The 23,866-nt window shown below is 39.8% G+C and overlaps 2 protein-coding genes across 5 annotated transcripts in view; both read left to right on the forward strand.

Annotated features, from left to right (window-relative positions):
- The window catches only part of taf2 (TAF2 RNA polymerase II, TATA box binding protein (TBP)-associated factor), a 39,297-nt gene extending 27,063 nt beyond the window's left edge, over nt 1–12,234 (forward strand). The window contains exons 20-28 of the mRNA XM_088326218.1: nt 582–692; nt 1,004–1,197; nt 2,388–2,527; nt 4,585–4,654; nt 4,834–4,943; nt 6,336–6,565; nt 7,602–7,766; nt 10,322–10,421; nt 11,543–12,234. Coding sequence (XP_088182344.1) covers nt 582–692; nt 1,004–1,197; nt 2,388–2,527; nt 4,585–4,654; nt 4,834–4,943; nt 6,336–6,565; nt 7,602–7,766; nt 10,322–10,421; nt 11,543–11,814 — 1,392 coding nt within the window. The 3' untranslated portion in view covers nt 11,815–12,234. The remainder of the gene's footprint in view (nt 1–581; nt 693–1,003; nt 1,198–2,387; nt 2,528–4,584; nt 4,655–4,833; nt 4,944–6,335; nt 6,566–7,601; nt 7,767–10,321; nt 10,422–11,542) is intronic.
- A 6,517-nt stretch (nt 12,235–18,751) lies between these two features.
- Nucleotides 18,752–23,866, forward strand: part of enpp2 (ectonucleotide pyrophosphatase/phosphodiesterase 2) — a 29,904-nt gene continuing 24,789 nt past the window's right edge. For all 4 annotated transcript variants that reach the window (XM_088327914.1, XM_088327915.1, XM_088327917.1 and 1 more), the window contains exons 1-2: nt 18,752–18,896; nt 19,146–19,254. In XM_088327914.1, the coding sequence (XP_088184040.1) occupies nt 18,870–18,896; nt 19,146–19,254 (136 nt within the window). In that variant the 5' untranslated portion in view covers nt 18,752–18,869. The remainder of the gene's footprint in view (nt 18,897–19,145; nt 19,255–23,866) is intronic.

Here is a 23,866-nt window from a genome sequence, read left to right on the forward strand (position 1 = left end):
ACACCCAGTCATTGTTCCCCCTCTGCCCACTGCTTCTCTCTCTATTAACGTACCACATTCGGTTCTTAAGGACTTACTGCTACCATTTTCAACCCATCAAAATGACGGAGGGCCTTAAAATTTCCTGTCAACTCTTTAAAAAAAAAAGTTGGGGATGATGGAAAGTTGTCTGTTGATATAAACTCTGCAGACACAACAATATAAAAGTTTTAAATGTTCATTGAGTCTTTTTTAACGTAGATTTCGTTGCAAATGACTTTAATTTATCATAAATCACCTATCTTCCTCCCGAGTCTTCACAAATACAGTATGAAATGTTTGCTTTGCTTCAGGCTCCTTCCTGCAAATCAAGTTATTTAGGCCCGGGCTGGGTCAGGCTGAAACTTTTTAGGTCCAATCTTATTTCTGGTGTGTGAGGCTTTAGATATTTATATTCCACGAGCGGTAAAATGTGAGGTTTCTCCCGAAAGTACATTCAGATATGGAATACATTCGCATATGATCTGCAGTTTACTTACATCCATCTTGCTTATAATTTTTCATTCCTAATGTAAGTTTTATCTGTCCCTATTCCTTGCAAGACAATGCCTGTTGCCATGGCGTTACTCAGAGATGTTCAAAACCTATGTCCCAAAGACGTCCTCAGCTTCATACTTGACCTTATCAAGTACAACGACAACAGGAAGAACAAAGTAATGACACAGCAACGCATCCGATGTAGTAATGGACAATAACAAAACTTGAATAATTGAGTACTGTATATAACAGGGGTGGCCAACCCGGTCCTCATGAGCCGCATGTCCTGCATGTTTTTGGAGTTTCTCTGTTCAAATACAGGTGATCCCAATCACTTGGGTCATTATCAAGCTCCCGCACAGCTTGCAAACAATCTTAAAATTTGCATCACCTGAGAAACCTCCAAAACATGCAGGACATGCGGCTCTTGAGGACCGGGTTGGCCACCCCTGGTATATAACATGATGCCATCTTTGTCTGTTTCCAGTTCTCTGATAATTACTACCGTGCAGAACTGATAGAAGCTCTGACCAACTCTTTGACCCCGGCCATCAGTATCAACAATGAGACACGAACAGTGGACAATTTAAATGCTGATGTGCGTCTAATCTTGGAGGAGATCACCAGATTTCTTAACATGGAAAAGCTGTTGCCAAGTTACAGGAGCACAATTACTATCAGGTAGCTGCAATTCTGGCGATTTTTCTTTTTTTTTTAGGCTGATTAGAGATGACTTGTAATCAGGGTTCCCACGGGGTATTAAATACTTAAAGAAGTCTTCAATCTGATTAACTCAATCTAAGGTATTGAAAAGGTCTAACATTTGATTTACAAGTCTTAAATTTATCTCTCAAATGCCTTAGTTTATACCTGTTTTATCTGCATGACAGATCTAATAAATGTAAATTAACTAAAGTAAGAAGCGTTGTGCTGTAAAATGATTTCTATTTCATTTATTGAACTCTGGCCCATGAATGCAATGTGTCGGTCGTAGAATCCAGATTTCCGCATTTTTTAAAAAGCAGCACTACGTTGGAGCTTTTACGTACACTCGCTCTCTAACATGCAGACGTCGGCAGAATAATTTTGGGTTGGGAAATTGAGGTTTAACCTTTTGTGGTTGAGTGATTTCAAGTATAACTGGGTTCAGGCTGAAACAGGGAATGAGTTGGAGGGGTCGCCCATCTGACGCACGAATCTGTTGCGGCGACACGCCCAGGTAAAAGCACCAGTTGGGCGCAGACCTCTGTCACAGGGTCGCCTGGCTGACGTCTGTACCCTGGCACTGACCGACATGACCGGATAACAGCGGCAGTTGGGAGTGCGGGTGGGCTTTAGGGGTCAAGGACAGCACTTAAGCCGAGTCGATGGCCCAACCTGGGAGCGTCACATTCCCTCTGGGGAACTGTACCCGTACTTAGACCCGTTTTCTCGACAGTGGCGGCCTGTGAGTTGCCTTGGTGCACGTGTGGGTCCGTACCATGCCTCACCCGACCCCACCCCGTGCGGTCTCGCTAATGGTCGCCTCTGTCCCACTCTTAGTCCAGGCTTGGCCGCGGCTGGTTCAGGGGCTAGTCCCCCCTCGGTGCCAGTGCGATCCGGCCGCCCTTGCACACTAAATCTTGCACACAATACCTTCCTCGCTCCTTCGTTGCAGTCGGGTGGCGTTGATGCCAGAGTCAGTCACTTTTTGGCCCCCGCAACCCGTATCTGTACGTCAAAATATGTGCGACATTGGTCTTGACTTTCATTGGATGTCGTCTTAAACAGGTCATAAACTTGAATGTAAAAATCCTTGGGAAACCCTAATAATGTATTTGAATACACCCTAATGACCCAGATTTTTAATTTACTATTCTTTTTGTTCATAGTTGTCTCAAAGCTATCCGCCAACTTCAAAAAAATGGCCACATCCCAAGTGAAGCGTCACTCTTCAAGTCTTACGCAGAGTACGGCCACTTTGTAGATGTGCGGGTTGCTGCTCTGGAGGCTTTAGTGGACTACACAAGAGGTCAGATACAAACACATTAATGGTTGTTATTATTTGAATAGATTTGGCTGTACAAAACATCTAAATAGGCACCAATTACCTACTATACAAATGAAAAATGGGGCCTTTAATTATCCCATTCTTCTTTAACCATGCTTCCTTATCTTCCCTCCATTTCTTCATTCCTTATCCTTCCTTCTTTGCTTGTCCTTCTTTCAAGCCTTCCTTATCCTTTCTTTTTTTCACCTGTCCTTTCTTCCTCACTTTCTTTTGCTTTTCTTCCTTATCCTTCCTTTTTTCTTCCTTCCTCCCTGTTTGCGTCCTTTCATGTCTTTCCTTTTTATCCTTCATCCTGTCCTCATCTTTTATTCTTTCCTTGCATCCTTCCAGCTTTCTTTCTACCCTTGTCCGTTCTTTCTTTCTCTCTTTTTTATCCCCTTTATTCCTCATATTCTTTGTTTCTTTCTTCCTTTCTTTTTTAATTTTTTCTCAACATCAATCTCTTTCTAAGAAGCTATTTTGAGGAATATAGTTTTGACCTGACTCCAGCGATTGACTTTTACTTTACAACACGTTTTCCTGTTTTCTTATACGGTACGAGCCAAACCTGTAACATAAATATCAATAATTATTTTTTGAATAGCTCTCTGAACATGTTTTCTGTTTTATAGAATGTAATTGAATAACATCATTGACACAAAATATTTGTTTGAGTTTAAACAAAATCATTTTTAGTTAACAAAACAATCGAATGATTAAAAGATTCATGACATAATATGTTGCAGCCCAACTAAATTGTAATGTGCAGCACTTAAAAAAATACTCTTAACATTTAGTCATATGTCAAATAATACACCATATATACAGGTACCGTATTTTCCGCACTATAGGGCGCACCGGGTCATAGGGCGTACCCCCAAAAAATAGTTTTTGGTCCTATATCTTCCATAGGTAAGGCGCACCGGATTATAAGGCGCTACAATGGGAACGTCGACAAAACAGTCAGATGATTCAGTCCAACTGATTACCCCCTTAACATTCCCAAAGCTTGCAAAGAAGCAAATACGTGTCGTAGACACGTGCGGATGCTTTGTCCGTACGGTGTCACTCAAATGCATCATTTCAAATATCAGTCGGTAGGTTAAAGTCTTGGGATTCAAAAAATGCCAAACATTTCTTAGTTTCTATTTTCTTTTTCGCTCTCAACTTTACTGTGCATATGACAATAAACACTTGGAATTGAGTTTAATTCACTCAACTCATCACAGCAACATCAAGATCGTTCTAAAACAAGATACCGGGAAAATATAAAGCCGCATAGCTCACCTAAGTTCTCACGTTCAATAATGATACGCAATCATGGTCTTCTTACAACCGTGAGTGAAGTTAATCCAGGAGAGTAAATTATTTGCAAATACAGACTAATAAAACATGTTTCTTTATGGTGTACTTTAGCAAGCTTGCTACGCCATTGCTAAACTCGGCCAATTGCAGGGTTTGTTTTGGCCATCTAGCCAATCCGAGGCTCCGAATAACTTCAGCCAATAGCGATCGATTTAACGGATGATTGACACATCTTTTTCGGCCAATTGCAGGGTTTGTTTTGGCCCTCTAGCCAATCCGAGGCTCTGAATAACTTTAGCCAATAGCGATCGATTCAACGGATGATTGATACATCTTTTTCGGACAATTGCAGGGTTTGTTTTGGCGCTCTAGCCAATCCAAGGCTCCGAATAACTTCAGCCAATAGTGATCGATTCAAATGATGATTGACACATTGGTTAGCCAATGAAACGCCGGTATATAAATCCCAGCATACACCGCGGACTACTCCACGTTCGGGGGAAAATCAAGTCGGCGGCTGTTGCGTAAGTTGCGAGACCTTGTGATTTAATGTTGATCCATAAATAAGACGCACTGTATTATAAGGCGCATGGTCAGCTTTTGAAAAAAATTAAGACTTTTAGGTGCGCCTTATAGTGCGGAAAATACGGTAAGTACATTTTTGATTATATTTGAGGGTTTTGGGCTTTTTTGCCAATTTGTAGTTTTAAACTTAACATCACAACATGTTTCAGTCGAAAACAGTTCTGCTGATCTGCAGTGGCTCCTCAACCTGGTCCAGAGTGACCCGGCTCCTTATGTAAGGTAAATTATTACACAGGGTTGCTTGCACTGAGATTTTATGAAAGCTTTCTTTTATTTTATATAACGTGAATGTGTAATTGCTAACTGACAATTGACTTGACACCAAGCAATAATCACATGAGTAACAGGTATTGTATTTGTATTACTCATTCTGTTTTTCTCATTTGTGGTTCTACCAGACATAAGATCCTAGCCATGCTTTGCAACAATCCACCCTTTACCAAGACAACAGAATCCGCAATATGCAATGAAGCCCTGGTGGACCAACTTTGGAAGCTGATGAATTCGGGTAAGTCCGAAATATTTTAACTTGCTTTTATGTCCTATTACCGTATTTTCCACACTTATGAAGCACGTCGGATTATACGGCGAACACCCCAAAATAGTCTTTTGTAATATATTTTTCATACATAAGGCACACCAGATTATAATGTGCATCCTTGGTTCCCTTTAGAGAACTGTCTCAAAGCTCAGCTCCCAAACGGCTCTTCAGATTTTTTGTTGTTGCTTTAACCAATAAACTACCAATAATAATGTAAAATTTTGCATGAAATGAAAAAATAAAAATGTATTTTGCTAATATCTATCTATCTACCCTGGTCATATCCTTCAAAAGGGGTGACCGATAGCAAGACAAACACATACAAAGAGAAAGAAAATAAAGAAAGGGAAAAAGTAGCAAATGGACCATGGCCAACCCAAATGCCCAAACACCCAAACAAGTTAAGCACTTCGGCCCCCAAGTTGGTCATGCTTCCGTCCCTCCAGATGTAACGGAAAACAATAAAGCGGCCATGTCATTCGGGTCAGGGTTACACAACACACTCTTCTGTTCAACAGCAGGCCCCGACAGCTTTCACTGGTTTACCCCTGCCGCATCATACAGGTGCCCTGCCCATCCCGAAGAACGCGTCCAAATCTCCCACTATCCTTTTACAACACCTCTCCGCTCATTCCTATCACTAACAAGAGCTCTCGCTTCCACTATATTTAGACCTCTTTCCTGCAGTGCACTTAAAACACCATACATGCACGTCAATCGCGGCCTTCCTCTTGGTCTCCTTCCATTTACTTCTGCTCTTCGACATTTGCTCCTCACCCATCCTCTCCATGTGTCCAAACCATCCATCCATCCATTATCTGCACCGCTTATCCTCAGTAGGGTCGCGGGGGTGCTGGAGCCCATCCCAGCGGTCTTCGGGCAGTGGGAAGGGGACACCCTGAACTGGTTGCCAGCCAATCGCAGGGCACACAGGGACAGACAATTATCTCGTTCATTCACACCTAGGGACAATTTTGACCGGCCAATTAACCTGGCATGCATGTTTTTGGAATGTGGGAGGAAACCGGAGTGCCCGGAGGAAACCCACGCAAGCACGGGCAGAACATGCAAACCAACCGAGTACTCTCTTATCCACACGCTTGCTCAGTTCCACTACTACTCCAGTTCTGTCTCTCACAATTTCATTTCTTAATCTATCCAATCTTATCACTCCTAACATACTTCTCAAACACTTAATCTCAAAAACATTTAATTTCCTTCTCAATTTTCTGTCTAAATTGGGGTTTTTAGATGCTTATATAGTCCGGAAGATAATGTACTTTTGTCTGCTATATGAACATTTATACCATTTACCTTTTTAATTTTAATTGTTTAAATTATCGTTTGGTTTCTATTCAGGTACCTCCCATGATTGGCGTCTACGCTGCGATGCTGTGAACTTCTACTACACTTTATTTGGTTTGACTCGGCCTTCCTGCTTGCCCCTCCCTGAGCTCGGCCTTGTGTTGAACTTGAAGGAAAAGAAAGCTGTGTTAAACCCAACCATCAAGCCCGAAATGAGTGTCGGCTCTGTTATCGACACACCCGCAAGTATAGGAATCCATGGTGTCGGCTTGAGTTACCCACCTGTAAGTATTTTATCAAACTAAAAGGAATTCATTACATTTAGAGAACAAACTGTGATATTTTATTCTAGGAATGTAACTTGCTCTGGTGAATTGAATTGGATATGTCATGTTCCAAATTGAACACACTTCCATACTTAAGGAGGGGGTTCAACCCAATTTACTTCAGTTCCAATCAAAGTACTGTGTAGACTAGTGGGTGGCCCATGGAATGACTCCAACTTAATGAATCTTGAATTACAGTAATCCCTCGTGTTTCACCTTTCACGGTTTAACTGCTTAACCAATTTTCATCATGTTTTGTCTCCTGCTTTTCAATTGACTAAAGAGTTCCAAAAAGAGTAGGTATTTGTAATAGTAAATGTTTACAGGTACTGTATACAGTCCTTCTGTTTGTTAAACGAATGATTTGGCCTGTAGAAAGGGTTTCTTCTTTGGCTTTAATTTGTAATAGAGTATTTGATAGTGTAGTATTGTTGTTTTTTTATTTCTAAAGGTTTGTACTTCACAGAGGTCACCTATAACAGGTTTTTTGTGGTGCGTAATCCCCATGATGAACAAGGTTTCACTATATTAGGAAAAAGTTAAAATACGCAAGGCATACTGGCAGCCTTTAAGCAGTAGGTCTGTGTTCCAAAGTAAAAAAAACATTAACATAAAATAATAATTTCCAGCTGAATTGAATCCACACCCTATCCCACAGACACACATATTTCCTTTACCAATCCTGACCTAATTCTAATATTTCAAATTGTTTTGCTACTTTAAAACATGAGCTATGTTGCAAAGCAGATCATCACGGGTCTTCTTGATTCCTCAAAAATGAATTTCACGGTCTCTGATATTGAGTTGAAACAGCCGGCCAATTTCAACCAAATTGAAAAGTAACTTAACGTCCAATTTTCTGTTGTTGGTAAATGATTCCCCAGACCAAAAGGATTACCCGCCAATTTAGGTTGTCTTGTAATGTAAATGATCGTGAAAATATTACAATAATTTACTGTTTGCTTTTTCCTTTGTGTTTATTTTATTGTGGAAGGAGGATGAAGAGCCCGATCCAATTTCACTGGGCGTTTGCGGAGTAGGGCAGCCCCCTCAAGGCATCAAGAGAAAAGCCGAGACTCAGCTGGGCTCCCCTCCGGAATCCGGACAAGCGCTCCAGCATCAAGAAGACGATGGCCGAGTCGGGCGCTACAAGATCAGAGTAATGAGGACTGTAATCATTATTTCGTGTTAATATTGCTGTAGTTGGTTGCAGTGACATGTAGTGAGGTTCCTTTCCGGTGGGGAACAGTCAGATTTACAAATAAATTAACTTACATCTCATTTATATATTTGATTAGAAGAGCAAGAAATCAATATATAAACTGTAGGAGAGGACAAAAAAGTTTGTTTTACCTTAACTTATCAATGAAGTCTGTCTATTCCTTTAAATAAAAGCATCGATAGATGCAATCCTCCAGAAAGAAGGGAAAAGAAGAGAAAAAAATGGCTTGACTTGCTGTTAGCTTACTAATACCATGACAATATAGTTAAATAAATCCAAAGCTCAGCGCAGAAGGCAGGCAGACAAACACAAGACGCCACTCAGTCACTCGCGCCTTCCATAGGAAGCGCGGACAAAGAGCCAGAGAAGAGAGCATCTCGAAGGGAGCTGGCTCTCATCGCCAGCTCATTGAGCTGTTTTGTTTGCAGATCTTTTATATAATTAGAAATCTAAAAGTTATTTTTATTAATTCCGCATTAAATTAAATGTGTATATATATATATATATATATACATATATATATATATACATATATACAGTGCATCCGGAAAGTATTCACACCTCTTCACTTTTTCCACATTTTGTTATGTTACAGCCTCATTCCAAATTGTATTAATTTTATCTCTTATCTCAAAATTCTACACAAAATACTCCATTATGACAATGTGAAAAAGTTTTTTTTTTAACTTTTTTTGAATTTATTAAAAATAGAAAACTAAGAAATCACAATTACATAAGTATTCACAGCCTTTGCCATGAAGCTGAAAATTGAGCTCAGGTGCATCTTTTTTCCACTGATCATCCTTGAGATCTTTCTACAGCTTAATTGGAGTCCACCTGCAGTAAATTCAGTTGATTGGACATGATTTGGAAAGGCACACACTCGTCTAAATAAGGTGCCACAGTTGAGTGTGCATGTCAGAGCACAAACACCAAGCATGAAGTCAAAAGAACTGTCTGTAGACCTGGGAGACAGGATTGTCTTGAGGCACAAATCTGGGAAAGGATACAGAAAAAATTCTGCTGCTTTGAAGGTCCCAATGAGCACAGTGGCCTCCATTATTCGTAGATGGAAGACATTTGGAACCATCAGGACTCTTCCTAGAGCTGGCCGGCCTTCTAAACTGAGCGATCGGGGAAGAAGGGCCTTAGTCAGGAAGGTGACAAAGAACCCGATGGTCACTCTGTCAGAGCTCCAGCGTTCCTCTGTGGAGAGAGGAGAGCCTTCCAGAAGGACAACCATCTCTGCAGCAATCCACCAATCAGGCCTGTATGGTAGAGTGGCCAGACGAAAGCCACTCCTTAGTAAAAGGAACATGGAAGCCCGTCTGGAATTTGCCAAAAAGCACCTGAATGACTCTCAGACCATGAGAAACAAAATTCTCTGGTCTGATGAGACAAAGATTGAACTCTTTGGTGTGAATGCCAGGCGCCATGTTTGGAGGAAACCAGGCACAGCTCATCACCAGGCCAATACCATCCCTACAGTGAAGCATGGTGGTGGCAGCATCATGCTATGGGGGTGTTTTTCAGCAGCAGGAACTGGCAGACTAGTCAGGATAGAAGGAAAAATTAATGCAGCAATATATAGAGACATCCTGGATGAAAACCTGCTCCAGAGCGCTCTTGACCTCAGGCTGGGGCGAAGGTTCATTTTTCAGCAGGACAACGACCAAATCACACAGCCAAGATCTCAAAAGATTGGCTTCAGAACCACTCTGTGAATGTCCTGGAGTGGCCCAGCCAGAGTCCAGACTTGAATCCGATCGAACATCTCTGGAGAGATCTGAAAATGGCTGTGCACAAACGTCTCCCATCCAACCTGATTGAGCTTGAGACTTATTGCAAAGAAGAATGGGCAAAACTGCCTAAAGATAGGTGTGCTAAACTTGTGGGATCATATTCAAAAAGACTTGAGGCTGTATTTGCTGCCAAAGGTGGATCAACAAAGTATTAAGCAAAGGCTGTGAATACTTATGTAAATGTGATTTCTTAGATTTCTACTTTTAATAAATTCAAAAAAAGTAAAAACTTTTTTACATTGTCATAATGGAGTATTTTGTGTAGAATTTTGAGATAACAGATTAAATTAATACAATTTGAAATGAGGCTGTAACATAACAAAATGTGGAAAAAGTGAAGCGCTGTGAATACTTTCCGGAAGCACTGTGTATATATATATATATATATATATATATATATATATATATATATATATACACAATTTTATGAGACTCTGGCAGGACCAATTAAACTCTGGAGGCCCGCCAGTATCTTGTCTGGTAAACAATAATGTTAAAATGTATCAATTGTAAAAAAGAAAATCCCATTATTTTGACAATAAATGAGAAGGAACTATAACACTGAATAAATACAACCATTTAACATATTTATATTTTCGACGCGTGAGGCTGTGCCTCACCTGCCTCCCTTGACTGTCGATTGTGTGTTTTCCTTATTTTAGTGACGTTCTTTCTCTTGATCTTTTGCAGTTTAACATGGAAGAAGAAGACATCGATATGGAGACTGTCCATGACAGTCAAGCCTTTATTCATCACCACCTCAATATGTTGGAGAGACCCTCAACACCAGGTGACATAACATATCCTTAAAACAAGTACCATATTTTCCGCACTAGAAGTCGCACTCCTAAAAATGTTTCTATTGCAATATATTTTCATGTATATATGTCACATAGAATTAAAATTACAGTAAGGGGTAGGGTTGCTTTTAAAATAAATGAAATGTTAAATGGACTGCATATCTATAGAGCTTTAACCAGTCACTGAAGACCTCCCAAAAGCGCTCTACCTCCTGAACTACTGCCACTCAAGTGGTTTTCCAAGATTTTTTTTTTTTTTTATGAAATAAGGACCGTATTTGTCCATTTATTGATCAGACCAAATATATCACTCTTCGCATATGCAAAATTTAGATGCAACGGGAATTGAACCAAGGTAGTGGCGGGTAGTGCCACAGGAAAAACACACTTTTTTAATGTTATCATCACACAATTTTTAGTCACAGTGCCACCTTGTTAATGTTATTATTGTGCCAGGACGCAAGAATATTGTCAGATATTAAACTGGTTTGTGGTCCAGAAAAGGTTGGGGATCGCTAAAACACAATATTGTATCGCCAACTCGCAAAGTCTTTACAATGCGCACCAGATCCTAAACTGAATAAAGAGAGAGGCATTGTGGGAAGTAAATTGGTCGTCTTGAAAGATACAGACGCTGCCCTATTTACGAACGAGATAGGTTCCGGACGATCGTTCGTAAGTTCAATTTGTTTGTAAGTTGCTTCAGTGTATGTTTAAGGTATATATAAGTATGTTTAAGGCTTGTATAAGTAACCTGTATTGTTTTGTACTAAAAAATAAACATTTCATAAAATAATATGCTCTATAAAGATGAACTAGGAAGAGGAAGCTGATTTATTTTACTTCCGGGTGGATGCTGGATGAGCTCTCACAGCGCCACACGCCGGTACAGTAATGTCCTGTACTCGGAAAAAGGTGTACACAATATAAAATCTAACTTACAGGAATGTCTGGATATTTTTCGACATCCCGAAAAAAAGTGTGTACCTACCGTTTTACGTGAGTCGAATGGTCGTAAGTAGAGGAGCGTCTGTATAAATAAAAGCATGGCTGCACGTATCAAACATTTGCCACTTGCAATGCTTAGTTTGACCATATTTTTTACTTCTAGGTAAGGAGCCGGCGTTTGTAGAGCAGTCCATGCTGTCCATGCCGGCTACGCCCGTGCCGTCCTTCTCCAAAGACACGGCGTCCTTGCCTTTGAAACTCAAAGGGGAGCATGGCCACCATCACCACGAGCACAAAAAGAAAAAGAAAAAGAAGCACAAGCATAAACACAAACACAAGCATGATAGCAAGGACAGGGACAGGGCTAACTGGAATCCATACAGCAACAGTCCCGCCAGCGGAAAGTCCCTCCACTCACCATCGCTCTCAGAATAAAACGGAAATCTTGATGGCTACTTTCGCAGTCACAGCACCCATTTTTATATTTTGGGGAAAGTCGTTTTCAAAACATTTTATCACTATCAGGCGAGACCTTTATGTGAGAAAGCTCACTTTTTAAAGCGTTCATAGTGTATTTTTGCTTCCATGTTTTTTTTTATATCTGTGTATTTCACAATCATTTTATTTATCTAGATAGATATGTACCTTGTTGGTGTTATAAAGTACAATGAAAAAAACATTTGGAGCACCAAAATTGTAAATAGATAACCTAGGTTTCTTCTTCCCTTTGTAAAAATAACACAACGTTGACATGTCAATTCATCCTGCGAAGATGTATTATCAAGCTATCATGAAATGATTAACAAACTCCTCTGCAATGCAGTCTTTCTTTGTAATAAATACTGTCATTTTTTATGTTTTTGTTCAGAGTACTTTTTTACAAACACTATCAAATCTACTGCCATTGGTTTCTGTATGTGCATAATGAATGTTCAAAAAGTAAACATAATAGTGAACCAATAAGATGTCTTTTCAGAAGTAGTTGAGTTCAAATTATATGATCTAGAACAGGCATGACAAACATTTTGGCCCGTTGGATTTCAACAAAAAAAGTGAGTTTCTTGGTAATTTCTATCAAAAGTTATGGCTTTTCTTTCAATAAATGTAAACCGAATGCTCTCTTCAGGCAGTTTTGAGTTTGTAAAGTGTGATGAGTTGGTTCAGGTGAAAAACTACATTCAGTCAACTGTTAAAAAAAATCAGTTAACACATTCAATGACAAACATGAACATCTTTTTTCCCCCACTGTTTGTGAATGAATGTGTTGTCTTCAGAAAAGATTGTCATTCGTGATTATAGTACAGAGGGTAAGTTACGAATGTAGGATAAAGCATAATAATTAAAAACAGCTTAACATTTAGAATGGACATTCTTTTACTGATCTGTCCCACTTCAGAACAGAAAATTTGAATCTGGTCATAGTGCCAAATATGAGTTTGACATCCATGTTTGAGAATAGGGGTTTGGAAAATGTACCTCGCAAGCCATATATGTATGGCTCTTTTTATGAGTACTTCTGGCTCAAGGATGTAATAGAAATTGTGTGAATACACGTGTTAATAAATGCAGAATTAATAGTGGGGAATCGATAGTGATTGGAACAAGGGTTCGGTCCAGTATACATAGGGTAAAGTGCCCACTACAGTTTACAGTCAAGGTGTCACAACGACAGACTCTGTTTAGGCTGTAAATCGCTCAAATATTCTTTATATGGAATCTCATTAAACAATCTATGTTCATTGTTGAGACTCTTTATTATGAAAAGCCACTTTACAAACTGTAAATACCCTAAATTTCTAGCAAAGCACCTAGAGCAATATAATTGGGTGAGTGGTAAGAATGTGCAGAGATATACACACAGTGTGCATATTTCTTATCCTCGCCCAGTGCCGTCTGCACCGCAGGTTAACACGTTGGTATCCTCGTTTGCAGTATTTCGTGACATTTTTACCCCAAAACTTTACTCGCATCTTGTTGTGAAACCATTCTTTAGGACAAAAAAAGCCTTAACACTCCTAAGGTAACTGCGGAAGAGAGACAGATTTTAAGTGGTAAATTCATATTGATATGATATTTTTATGTCTTGGATTTTCTTGAATGTCACACAGTGAAAGAAAATGTGCTGGAGAATTTGTCATGATTTGCCCATTGCCCTCACCTGTGCCCGCTCGTTTGGCTCCAGCTGCTGCTCGTTTCCTGATTGGTTCTCCTCCTATTTAAACTCAGTGCTCTCATTCACTCCTGGTCAGTCCGTCAGCGAACCTCCGCACATGCAAGGCAAGCAGTTTTTGACTCTGGCTCCCGCCTGTCCCGTCCTGTGCTGTTTCCTGCTCATCCGTCCCTGGCTTCCCGATCGTCTCCGGTTACCTGACTTGTTCCGATCTCCGACCACACTCCGTTCTCCCGTCCCGGCTGCCCAACCTGCTTCCGTCCTCCGACCACGTTCCGTTCTCCCGTCCTGGCTGCCCGACTCGCTTCCGATCTCCGACTACGCTTCGTTCGGAGGGCTCCCTGCTCCTCCTGCCCAGCGAGCACCGGATCGCTGTTGTTTGTTTCCCCGCGCCTGACAGAATTTTGTTTTGAAATTTATAGTGTAGCTCTCTCTCAAAAAAAAAATCCAAATATTTTTGCTTTTATGGCTCTTTGTGTCAAGAATGTTCCCGAACCCTGATCTAGAAATGGAATTTGGCCCAGCTGCTTATGAAATATTGACGCTTCACATTTTCTACACCCGTTTTATGCGTTGAACCACAGATTTTCTCCCCTTAAAACGCCTATTGTTTTTTTGTTTTTTTTCAACAACGACAACAACAAAATCTTGACTCAAGACTAATATTTTAATCTAGGATCCTTTATTTTAAAGCGAGACTTAGTCTTTGTGCATGAAAAAAATGCTTCCAACGATCGCATTAGATTTCTCTTTTGGTAAATGTTTGCCACTTCGGGTTTTGATGAACCATGTACACGTCATTTGATCTTTCTTAATTATTCTGGAGACAAATTGTGTTTCTACGTTTTTTAATTACAAACGGGTGACATGAATGGCTTCAACACAAAGACACACTTAAATCAATATGCAACTACTCGTTTACGCTTAAAACATGCAGGAATCTCAGCCCACTCAAGCACGTCATGAAAAGCAATCAAACAATTTATTATTATTTGTTTAAGTGGTCCATTTTTATAGCGCATTTAAAAGATCGACGAGGGAGCCCTAAATGCTTCACATGACATAAAATGAGGGGGGGGGGGGGGGGGGGGTGGTAGCTTCTTATTTCAAATGTCAGCAGATTTTTTAGCACAATGTGTATCCACTTGGATCCAACATATTTGCACTCCAGCTCTGCATGGGATCTCAAAAAAGACAGCTACTTTTTAAGTAAGTTTAAAAAAAATAATGAATTGTCCTAAAATAATGTGAAATTGCACCTCTACTACGCTAGGAGGCAGTAGGGGTGGGGCGAGAGGTTACAGAAAATATTTGAGAAGCACTGATTCAAAGGGATATTGTGTGATTCAGATCCTTCTGGTGGTAATAAAACATCTTTATTTAAGGAACAAACTAGTGATTTGAATATTAAGTAAAAAATACATAAACTATGAGAAAATGAGAAGACAAATTATGTGGTTTGGTCAGTAGTTTGTGTTGTGTCTTGTGCTTTGTAGCATCCGTATGGTTGGACTTCACAATACAGCAACATCTAGTGGTCAAATATTACACAGTGTCCCTTTAGGATTTTGTGATATTTGGGGTTAAAATTCTTGCCTCCCAAAAATGATAAACACAAATATTGTAACAAGACCAGATTTATGGTCCCAACAGTTCTATATTTGAAAAGTGACATCAAGATAGGAGTAAAGATCATAACTTCATTGATGCTGGGCAAAGTCTTGCATGCATTTTTGAATTGATTCATTATTACTGTTTCTTCATTTTGGTAGAGCGCTCGTCTTGGGATCGAGAGGTCGCAGGTTCAATTCCCGGCTTCTCTGAGTTAAAAGTCGAGGTGTCCTTGGGCAAGACACTGAACCCCTAAAGACCCTGATAAACAGGTAGGGGCTGTCGCCTCTATCGGTGTATGACTGTGTGTGTGAATGGGTAAGTGTAAAGCACATTTTAAAGTGGTTTGCGGGTCTTCGGTGACTTAAAAAGCGCTATAGAAATGCAGTCCATTTCCCATTTTCTACTACGTGTGTGTGAGATTTGAAGTGTGGTTTGGGGATTTTTGTTTTTCCATTGTCGACCTTGCCTTGCTTAACCGCACATACAAAGAGGATGGTTGCATTTCTTCAACTGCCAGTCTTGGACAAAGGAAAAAATGCTAAGTCATCACTGTTATTTTCAGCCCCTAGGCAGCATTTTTACCAGCTCTCATCTTGTCTTTCTATACAATTTGGAAGGGAAGACTGTTCTCTAGGTCACTGCCATGTTTTTGGTTAAAGGTAGCGTTGGAAGGTGGATTTTTTGAAATATTACGCATGCATTTCAGTGAAAAAGATACATTGTACATGGGAATCATTTATAGCAGAAAAAAGCCATCTTGTCCTTTTGTTTTTAATTGGTAACCTTTGAGATTATTCCTTTAAAAAAATGTTTGTGATTCGTGAAGTAAGCCCCCCCCCAAAAAAAAAAACGACTTTCCAGTCCCCAGCTTCGTTGGGGAACTCGCTGGTGGTCTGACAGTGTTTTTAAACCAGGGAATTGCCCAATTTAAACTTTGCGCAGACGCATGCCGTGGTTCATTTTCTTTTTTGTTCTTCCAGTGATCAGCTGAGTAACCGTAACATTCATCCATATTAGTTGGTGGAGGCGGATTACAATTTTTTTTTACGTTTTTATCTACTTACTATCTGCTCATTTAATACATTTATTTTTATGATGAAGCCCTTTAAGCTTGCCGCACAAAAAATAATAGAATAACTCAAACAAAGTAAAACATCCATCCATTATCCGTACCACATAGCCTCAGTAGGGTCGCGGGGGTGCTGGAGCCCATCCCAGTCATCTTCAGGCAGTGGGCAGGGGACACCCTGAACTGGTTGCCAGCCAATCGCAGGGCACACAGGGACAGACAATTTGCTCGCTCATTCACACCTAGGGACAATTTGGACCGGCCAATTAACCTGACGCGCATGCTTTTGGAACCCACGCAAGCACGGGAAGAACCTGCAAACTCCGCACAGGAAGGTTGGTAGCTGGATTTGAACCCATGACCTCAGAACTGTGCCCTACACGCGCTAACCACCGCGCCGCCGTGCTGCCTAAAGTAAAACATCCCCCACATTATTTTGCTGGTTTTAATACTCATTTTCCTATTTAACTAAAAATAGAACAAGTTGAAACGTAGTTAAAAGAAATGTGTCCCCCTGGCAGATAATTTTTGCTTATTTTAAGTATTTTTTTCCTACATCTGCTACATCTGCTAAATCTGCCGTTCACCTCTGCTGGCTGCCTGACTATTTGAGTCAGATGGGAGTCGAAAATATGGGAGAATGCATAAAGTTTATTGAAAGTTATACATGAAAAAAGGAGCATTGGTTCCATGTGAAATAAACTCAGATAAGTTACACTTAGTTCCTAAAGAAAATAATAATAAACTTTACAATACACTTCACACTGTACCTATTCAACCACACACTCACTGACACACCTGGCTTATCCAGAGCATGAGGGATTTAGTGTCTTGTCCAAGGACACTTCGGCATTTAACTTGGAGGAGCCAGGAATCGAATGTCTTCAGTCCCAAAACGACGACTCTACCTCCTGAGCTACCGTGAACACTAATAAGGAGAAAAACTGTATACAATAATCCCTTGTTCTAAGGTCCTTTACTTTTTGCTGTTTCGCTATTTCGCTGTTTCCCTACTTCCCTACTTGGCGGATTTTCATAGTGCATTGTGTTCTGTTTTTTTGAATGGCTAAACGATCACTTTGCCCCTTATCTGCCCCTGTCTGCCTGTGCGTCAATAACATTGTGGTCTAAGTTGTACACAAACAGAAGGTAAAAGGATTTTTACGCCACATTTTTGTTTTCCCAATAATGTTCACATGTTGGTGACAAAATATTATTCGAAGTCAGGATAGTGTCCTGAAATCATTTTCAACACTAGTGCACTACGCTCAAATATTTTTCAGTGTTGAGTTTCTGGTTTCGGTACCTCTATTTATTGAACAAATGCTGGTGCCTGTAAATAGTTTTTCCCCCTTTGGTTTGGATGTATATTAGAGTATCTGATTAACAAATCTATTAATTAATCAACACATGAAGGATTCTTTGAGGATTTTGACTATTGCAGACGGGTGATTTTTTGTTTGCAGCAACATTTTGGTGTTGTGAGTTGAAAATAAAAATACCTTATGTTTCATGTATTTGTGATTTTATCACGACACTTCTATGTTAAACACTAAGAAATGTATTGTGTTCAAAGCTCAAAGATTGATACAATTATTGTTATAGCTTATTTTCTCAAACAATGTCTCTGAATGTTTTACATCCTGCTATTTCTTAAAAAAACATTTCAAGTCAAGTCATGTTTATTTGTATAGCCCTTAATCACAAGGACTCTCAAAGGGCTGCACAGACCACAGATTATTGCAAATTACTGACTATTATTACACCATCCCCTGATCTAAAACCTCCATGAGGGCAGGGAAAAACTCAAAAACCTCAACATGAGAAGAAAACTTGAGAAGGAACCACACATAAATTAACCCCCCTACAAGGATGACCAGGCTGCAACGGATGTTGCAATAACAAATAATACACAGATATTGTCAAGATGAAATATAAGTAATTCATAATATATAGAATATTTGTGTGTTTTGAGGCTATATTTAAACAGTTCCACTGAGATTGCAGATCGAATCTCAGGGGTCAGAGCATTCCACAACACCGGGGCCCGAATGGAGAACGCTCTCGAACCTGTGGTTCTCTTCTTGGCTCTTGGGGAAGTTATATATATTTAAATAAAAATCCAATGCGTTTTATTTAAGTTCAAATGATTTCAAACACTTAAAGTGAATCATTAAAGTACTTGCAGAATACATCCCCGTGAAAGCCGAGGGATTACTGCACTGTCAATTAGGGCAACCTGACATTTAAGCTTTGAGGGGAAAAAAACAGGAAACCCGAATTTTGAAACATTATCGACTGGGGTTTTTAATGAAAAAAAAGTGTGCCTTGGCTCCAAAATAGTTGAGCAACACGCGAGTTCGACGTCATCGCCATGTCCAGTTGCAAACCAGCATGAAATTGGATGCGGGGGGGAAAAGACACACGGGACATGGCAGGGTGGGGGAAAGGTAAGCAGATGAAGCCCTATAAAAGCTCCTCCTCTTTATGAATGTATTTTCTTGAAACCAGGACTTGCCTTTTACTATATACTGTATTTCTTTCCAAATTAAACTGCACTCGTACTGTAAATATCCACGGAAGCTCATATTTATTGGATACTTTAGTTAAACTATAAGTTGCAGTAACCGAACTCCCATGGTCCAAACGATGTCTCGGCTGACGGTAAGAGCCCACATGTTGATTTTAAGTAGTCAAACCTTCTTTTATGTGTCATTTTTACGCACGCGAAAAAAGTGACGCTGTCAAAAAGATGATGCGAAGAGAGAAAGTTCAACTTAGGTCTTTCGAAATCCGTATTTAGGGGGTGAAACGAGGTGACTTTTAACGTGCTAGCTGAACGAATGACATTTCATTTACTGTATACTGTATTTGGACTCCACGTTTTTCTGAAAGGAGAAAGCTGTTTTTCAGTTTGTGTGGATTTTGCTGTCACTGTGCGTCGCCAAAGTGTGTTGGGGCTTCGTGTATGGTCGCCTGAAACGTTCTGGGACAGACGCCACTGGCACGGCGAGAGCAGAGGGTGAGTGTGTCCTGTTGGAAACAGCACTTGCATTGTATCCATCAGTACAAAAAGGACGTCCTCAACGGTAGGGGAAAAATTAAGGAGGACACTTATTTGGCAAGGTGCCAACGTGCACTAAAGCAGGGGTGGTGAACAAGTTTGACTCAAAGAGCCGACATTTTTAACTGTGAGAGTCAAAGAGCCACACCACGCACTGACCTGCCATGACAGACAAACACACACAATTAAAAACATTTTATTTCTCATGACACATTCCTCTCCTTACAATACAACAAGTATTGTTCTTGTGTTGATTTCAAGGAAAGTGTCCACCCTCAATACACACAAAAAACTAAACATGAAACAAGGCAAAGAGTCACAGTATATAGAAAATATGATGAGGCAAAAAGCCGCATTCTATAAGCCAAGAGCCGCATGCGGCTCTAGAGCCGCGTGTTCGCCACCCCTGCACCAAAGGAACGAGTCGGTCACTCTTATATTCAATGAACGTGACTGACAACATCATTAGTGATGCTGAATACTGTAACTCTCTAATTTGAAACTGAGCAGGCTACAGAACAGTATCATTTTTCACAACTTGAAACGCAATAAGACGACTGATCGCAAAAAAACCCGTTGTTGAAAAGTATTAAGGATTGATAATCAGAATATAGAACAGAACAGCACTTTAAATTTAAGTTTATTATAAATCTATTTATAACATTCGTTGCATGTATATGACATCGCTGTTTTCCATCTGCCATCAGTATGAACCTGTATTTACTCATCTTCATTCATGCAATGTTGGCGTTGTCTGCTACAAACCACGTGAACTCCTCTTTCTACGATGCTTTTAATCTACGTTTACGCTTTGTAGCTTCATAAATTTTGTTAGCTTCTTTCGAATATTTCTTCTGGGGCTGAGGTTTTGGCTTGATTCCAAACCACTTATCCATTTTCTTCTGCTCTCTGTGCGTCTACTTTGGAAAATGATATGCAAATGCATGACCTTATAACGCTCGGGAAAGTCCGGAAGCACGAAGTTATTTGATGCAGGCGTCTGATGGCCTGCCGAGTATGCAAATTGCCTAACGAGCCAAAATCCAGAAAATTTCAAACCAAACGAAGATTTTGAAATCGGAATAAAGCAAACGTTTGATTTGAAAGAAAATAAATATGACATGCCTTCATAACCAAACAAAGTAAACATCTAACATAAATAACATTTGAAAAAAAGGAAATAGTGAACTCTTAAAAAAATCTTCCACAGCCCCCAGGGGGGCGGTACCGCCCGCTTTGGGAACCACTGCTCTACAGTAAAAGTATGAATGAAAACTTTATTTTGAACATTAAAATAAAAACAGGACAAAAACAATGAGTCAACAACAAAATAATGTTACATAACATGTTCCAAAAGGGGTAGTCAGAAGCAGATGCTTATTTTCCCTACCCCTTTATCTTCCCTATTACCGGTAAATACATTTTACAAATCCTCTTCTCCAACTCGTTACCATGGAAAGTAACTATTCCCGTTACTTTAAAAAGAGGTTGTATGTCAACGAATTTGAAATTTTTGGAGCAGGGTTTGAGTCCGTTGAATAAAGAACAGACAGAACCTTGTAATATGTATTGCACCTCACTTTATAAATCTACACAAAACGGATAAAATACAAAAGAGTTTTAACCCCTTTATGCTCAACAAATTTAAAGTCAACAACACAGAATCCCCAATAATGCATATTGACCAATCTTAAGAGAAAAAATGTGACTCCAAGGGCACCAGCTGATGATTGGTGGGAAGCCATTTCCCTTTATTCACGCCTGCATTCATGAATGTTAACACTGCTGGCTCACTTTTTCTGCAACTCAGCCTTCATTTGGCATTTCTTTTGGCGGATTAGTATATACTATTTTTGCAAACGCTATCTAACTATACATTAGTCGCTATTTTGAATGGTGACATGATCCGAAAAGACGTAACGTAAACGACTCGGAGGAAATCAGAAAACCGTGTCACTGAAAATAGATTCAGGTTTACGGGGGCATCCTGCCATTGGCGTTCTACACTCAAAGTCAGTAATGGTAACAGCGTTGTGACGGTTGAAAAATTACTAGTTATATTACCCTGTTACTGAAAAAGAATAACGTAGTTACTTAATGGCATTATTTATAACGGAGTAATTCCAAACACTGAGTATAACTGAAGCCATGGGCATAACCAGTCCGTTTTTAGGGGTGCTTGAGCCCCAAATTCTAACCAAGCAGCCTCCAAAATTATAGCATTTTTAAAAGTATTTTCCTTGATAAAAGACATGATAGGCTTAAATATGATGAAAAATGCTAGATTAAAAAAAAGTTAAAAAACATAACAAAAATGTGAACAATGCAGCGTCAGAAATTATCCACTTCCCTGAACAGGTTCATTCATTGAATTCCTAGCACCGCTCTCCCTTCTCTTTAGCTAGGCTAGTGTCACTTGCGGCACAGTGGCGGAGTCTGTGCAGGCTCCAGTGTATTATGGTGAGAGAATGTTATACTGTGGTTATGTTGAACAACTATTTTACCAACTAATACCTTAACTTTGTTTATTTCAACAGAAATGATCACTTATTTTAGCTGCATTGAATTAAATGCAACAATGATCAGCCTAACTGAATTGTTGCGTATGTGTAAGTTATGTTAGTGGTCGTCCTCCCAGCACCAGCATGGACATTCACAGTTTTATTATGTAAAAATCAGGTGAAGGTCTCTTACCAACAGTGACTATAAAAAATACATGAACCCACCCTAATTTATTCGTATATGGTTGTCAGTGCTACCCAGTGGATCAGGTTGAAGTGTAATGTGATGTTCACGAATGGAAAGTGACACTCCTGAACAGTGCTGAATGATCCTAAATCACGCTAAATGAAAAACCAACCAAAAACCAGTCAAACACTCTGGGTGCTCAGCACCCCCAAAGCCTTGAACTAAAATCGCCCCTGACCGAAGTCATCAGTGATACCTAATGTCCAACCGTCAGTGTTGGGCACGTTACCCAAAAAACAGTAATTACATTACATTAATTGAGACGAGAGGTAACAATCGCGTGAATTATAATCTCCGATTTAGACAGCATAGGGCGAATTTTAGCAATGTTGCGAAGATGGAAAATAGCTGTTCTAGTAGTATTCTTAACATGTGTTTGAAAGGACAGATCGGGGTAAAATATGACACCTAAATTTTTGACTGAGTCACTCTGAGTCATATTACATTTGTCAATGTTCAGAGCCGTTTTTGAGAACAAGTCACGGCATTTAGATGGACCAACAACTAGTATTGCGGTCTAAAATATTTTTGTATAAAAATATTAGCCTGCAAAACTTGAGTTCCATCTGGAGTGTGCTTTATAAGTAGTAGTGTATTTGTAAGTCAGTGTACTTAAGCACAAACTAGAAGGAGAGAAAGAGGGCGCATGCGTTAGAGGGGTAAATAGGGAGAAAGAAATTTATAGCTCAATGTGCTTCTGCCTTTCAAGTCAACTGGCTAGCTACCGGGTACTTCCTTGTTTGATTCATAGCACATATGCACATTTACCCATACAGTGGAACCTCGGTTCTCGACCATAATCCGTTCCATTTCTTTGTACGAAAACCGATTTGTACGATCACCGAAGTCGTTTTTTCCCATTAAAAGTAATGTAAAATTGTTTTAATCCGTTCCAACACCCTAAATGTTTACCATGAAAGTAAACATGAAGCTAACCCAGGCTAATCGTACGTTCGCGTTAGCGTAATCTTCCGTACGAAAGATTACGCTAACATGAACGTGTAAAAATAAAAAAATCAGGTCGTTTACACTTCATTTAGCACCCGGGTCTCCACAACAAGTGGTGAGCAGTTAAAGGATAAAGAAAAGAATTATGAGTAGGATTTCTTACCTTGGCGGTTGTCTGCAGAAGCCATGCTGTATTCATGAAAGAAGGGAAACTCGCACACCTTCTTCATATTTTGCTATTATTTCTTTCTTAAATGCAATAGTTGTACGCACTACTCCTCTTTTTTCACCTGTAGCAACTTTGCTGCTTGCACCAACCTTCTTCCGAGGCATAATTAGGAGTTAAAACACTCCCTTCACCGTTTTTGAAAAACGAAAGCAGAGAAGGAGTGCGCGTTGCCGTGACAACAGTTCTTCACGAGGGGTGGGGGCAATCTACACTCGTACGCCGCTCAGCATCGCCCCCAGCGTACCGGCGTTCGAACTCCGATTTTTTGAACGAAAAGCGAAGCAAGAATTTCTCGAAATTTTTGGTCGAGAACCGATTTGTTCGAACTGAGAGGCGTTTGAAAACCAAGGTTCCACTGTACTTTCAACAAATTGGCTGATTGCATTATTTAAACCTCTTCATTTTTTTTTGCAATTCTATCGAGGAACATTTGTTTTATATTGAAGTGCGGAACAATTGTGGACTTCAGAGTATAGTTATATACAAGAAGTGTTAAGTGTATTCACCCCCCAAACTTTGTTTCCTTTCGTAATATTAACGTTTATTTGTTTTAATTATAATTATGTAAAACTGTAGTATTCCTCTATGAGCATTCATGCATTGTCGAATTTGACGTCTTGTTTGGCCCACGCACATGTCCTTTTG

The sequence above is a fragment of the Urocampus carinirostris genome, chromosome 2, assembly GCF_059441175.1.
Source record: "Urocampus carinirostris isolate Australia breed hairy pipefish chromosome 2, RoL_Ucar_1.0, whole genome shotgun sequence".
Taxonomy (NCBI): Eukaryota; Metazoa; Chordata; class Actinopteri; order Syngnathiformes; family Syngnathidae; genus Urocampus; species Urocampus carinirostris.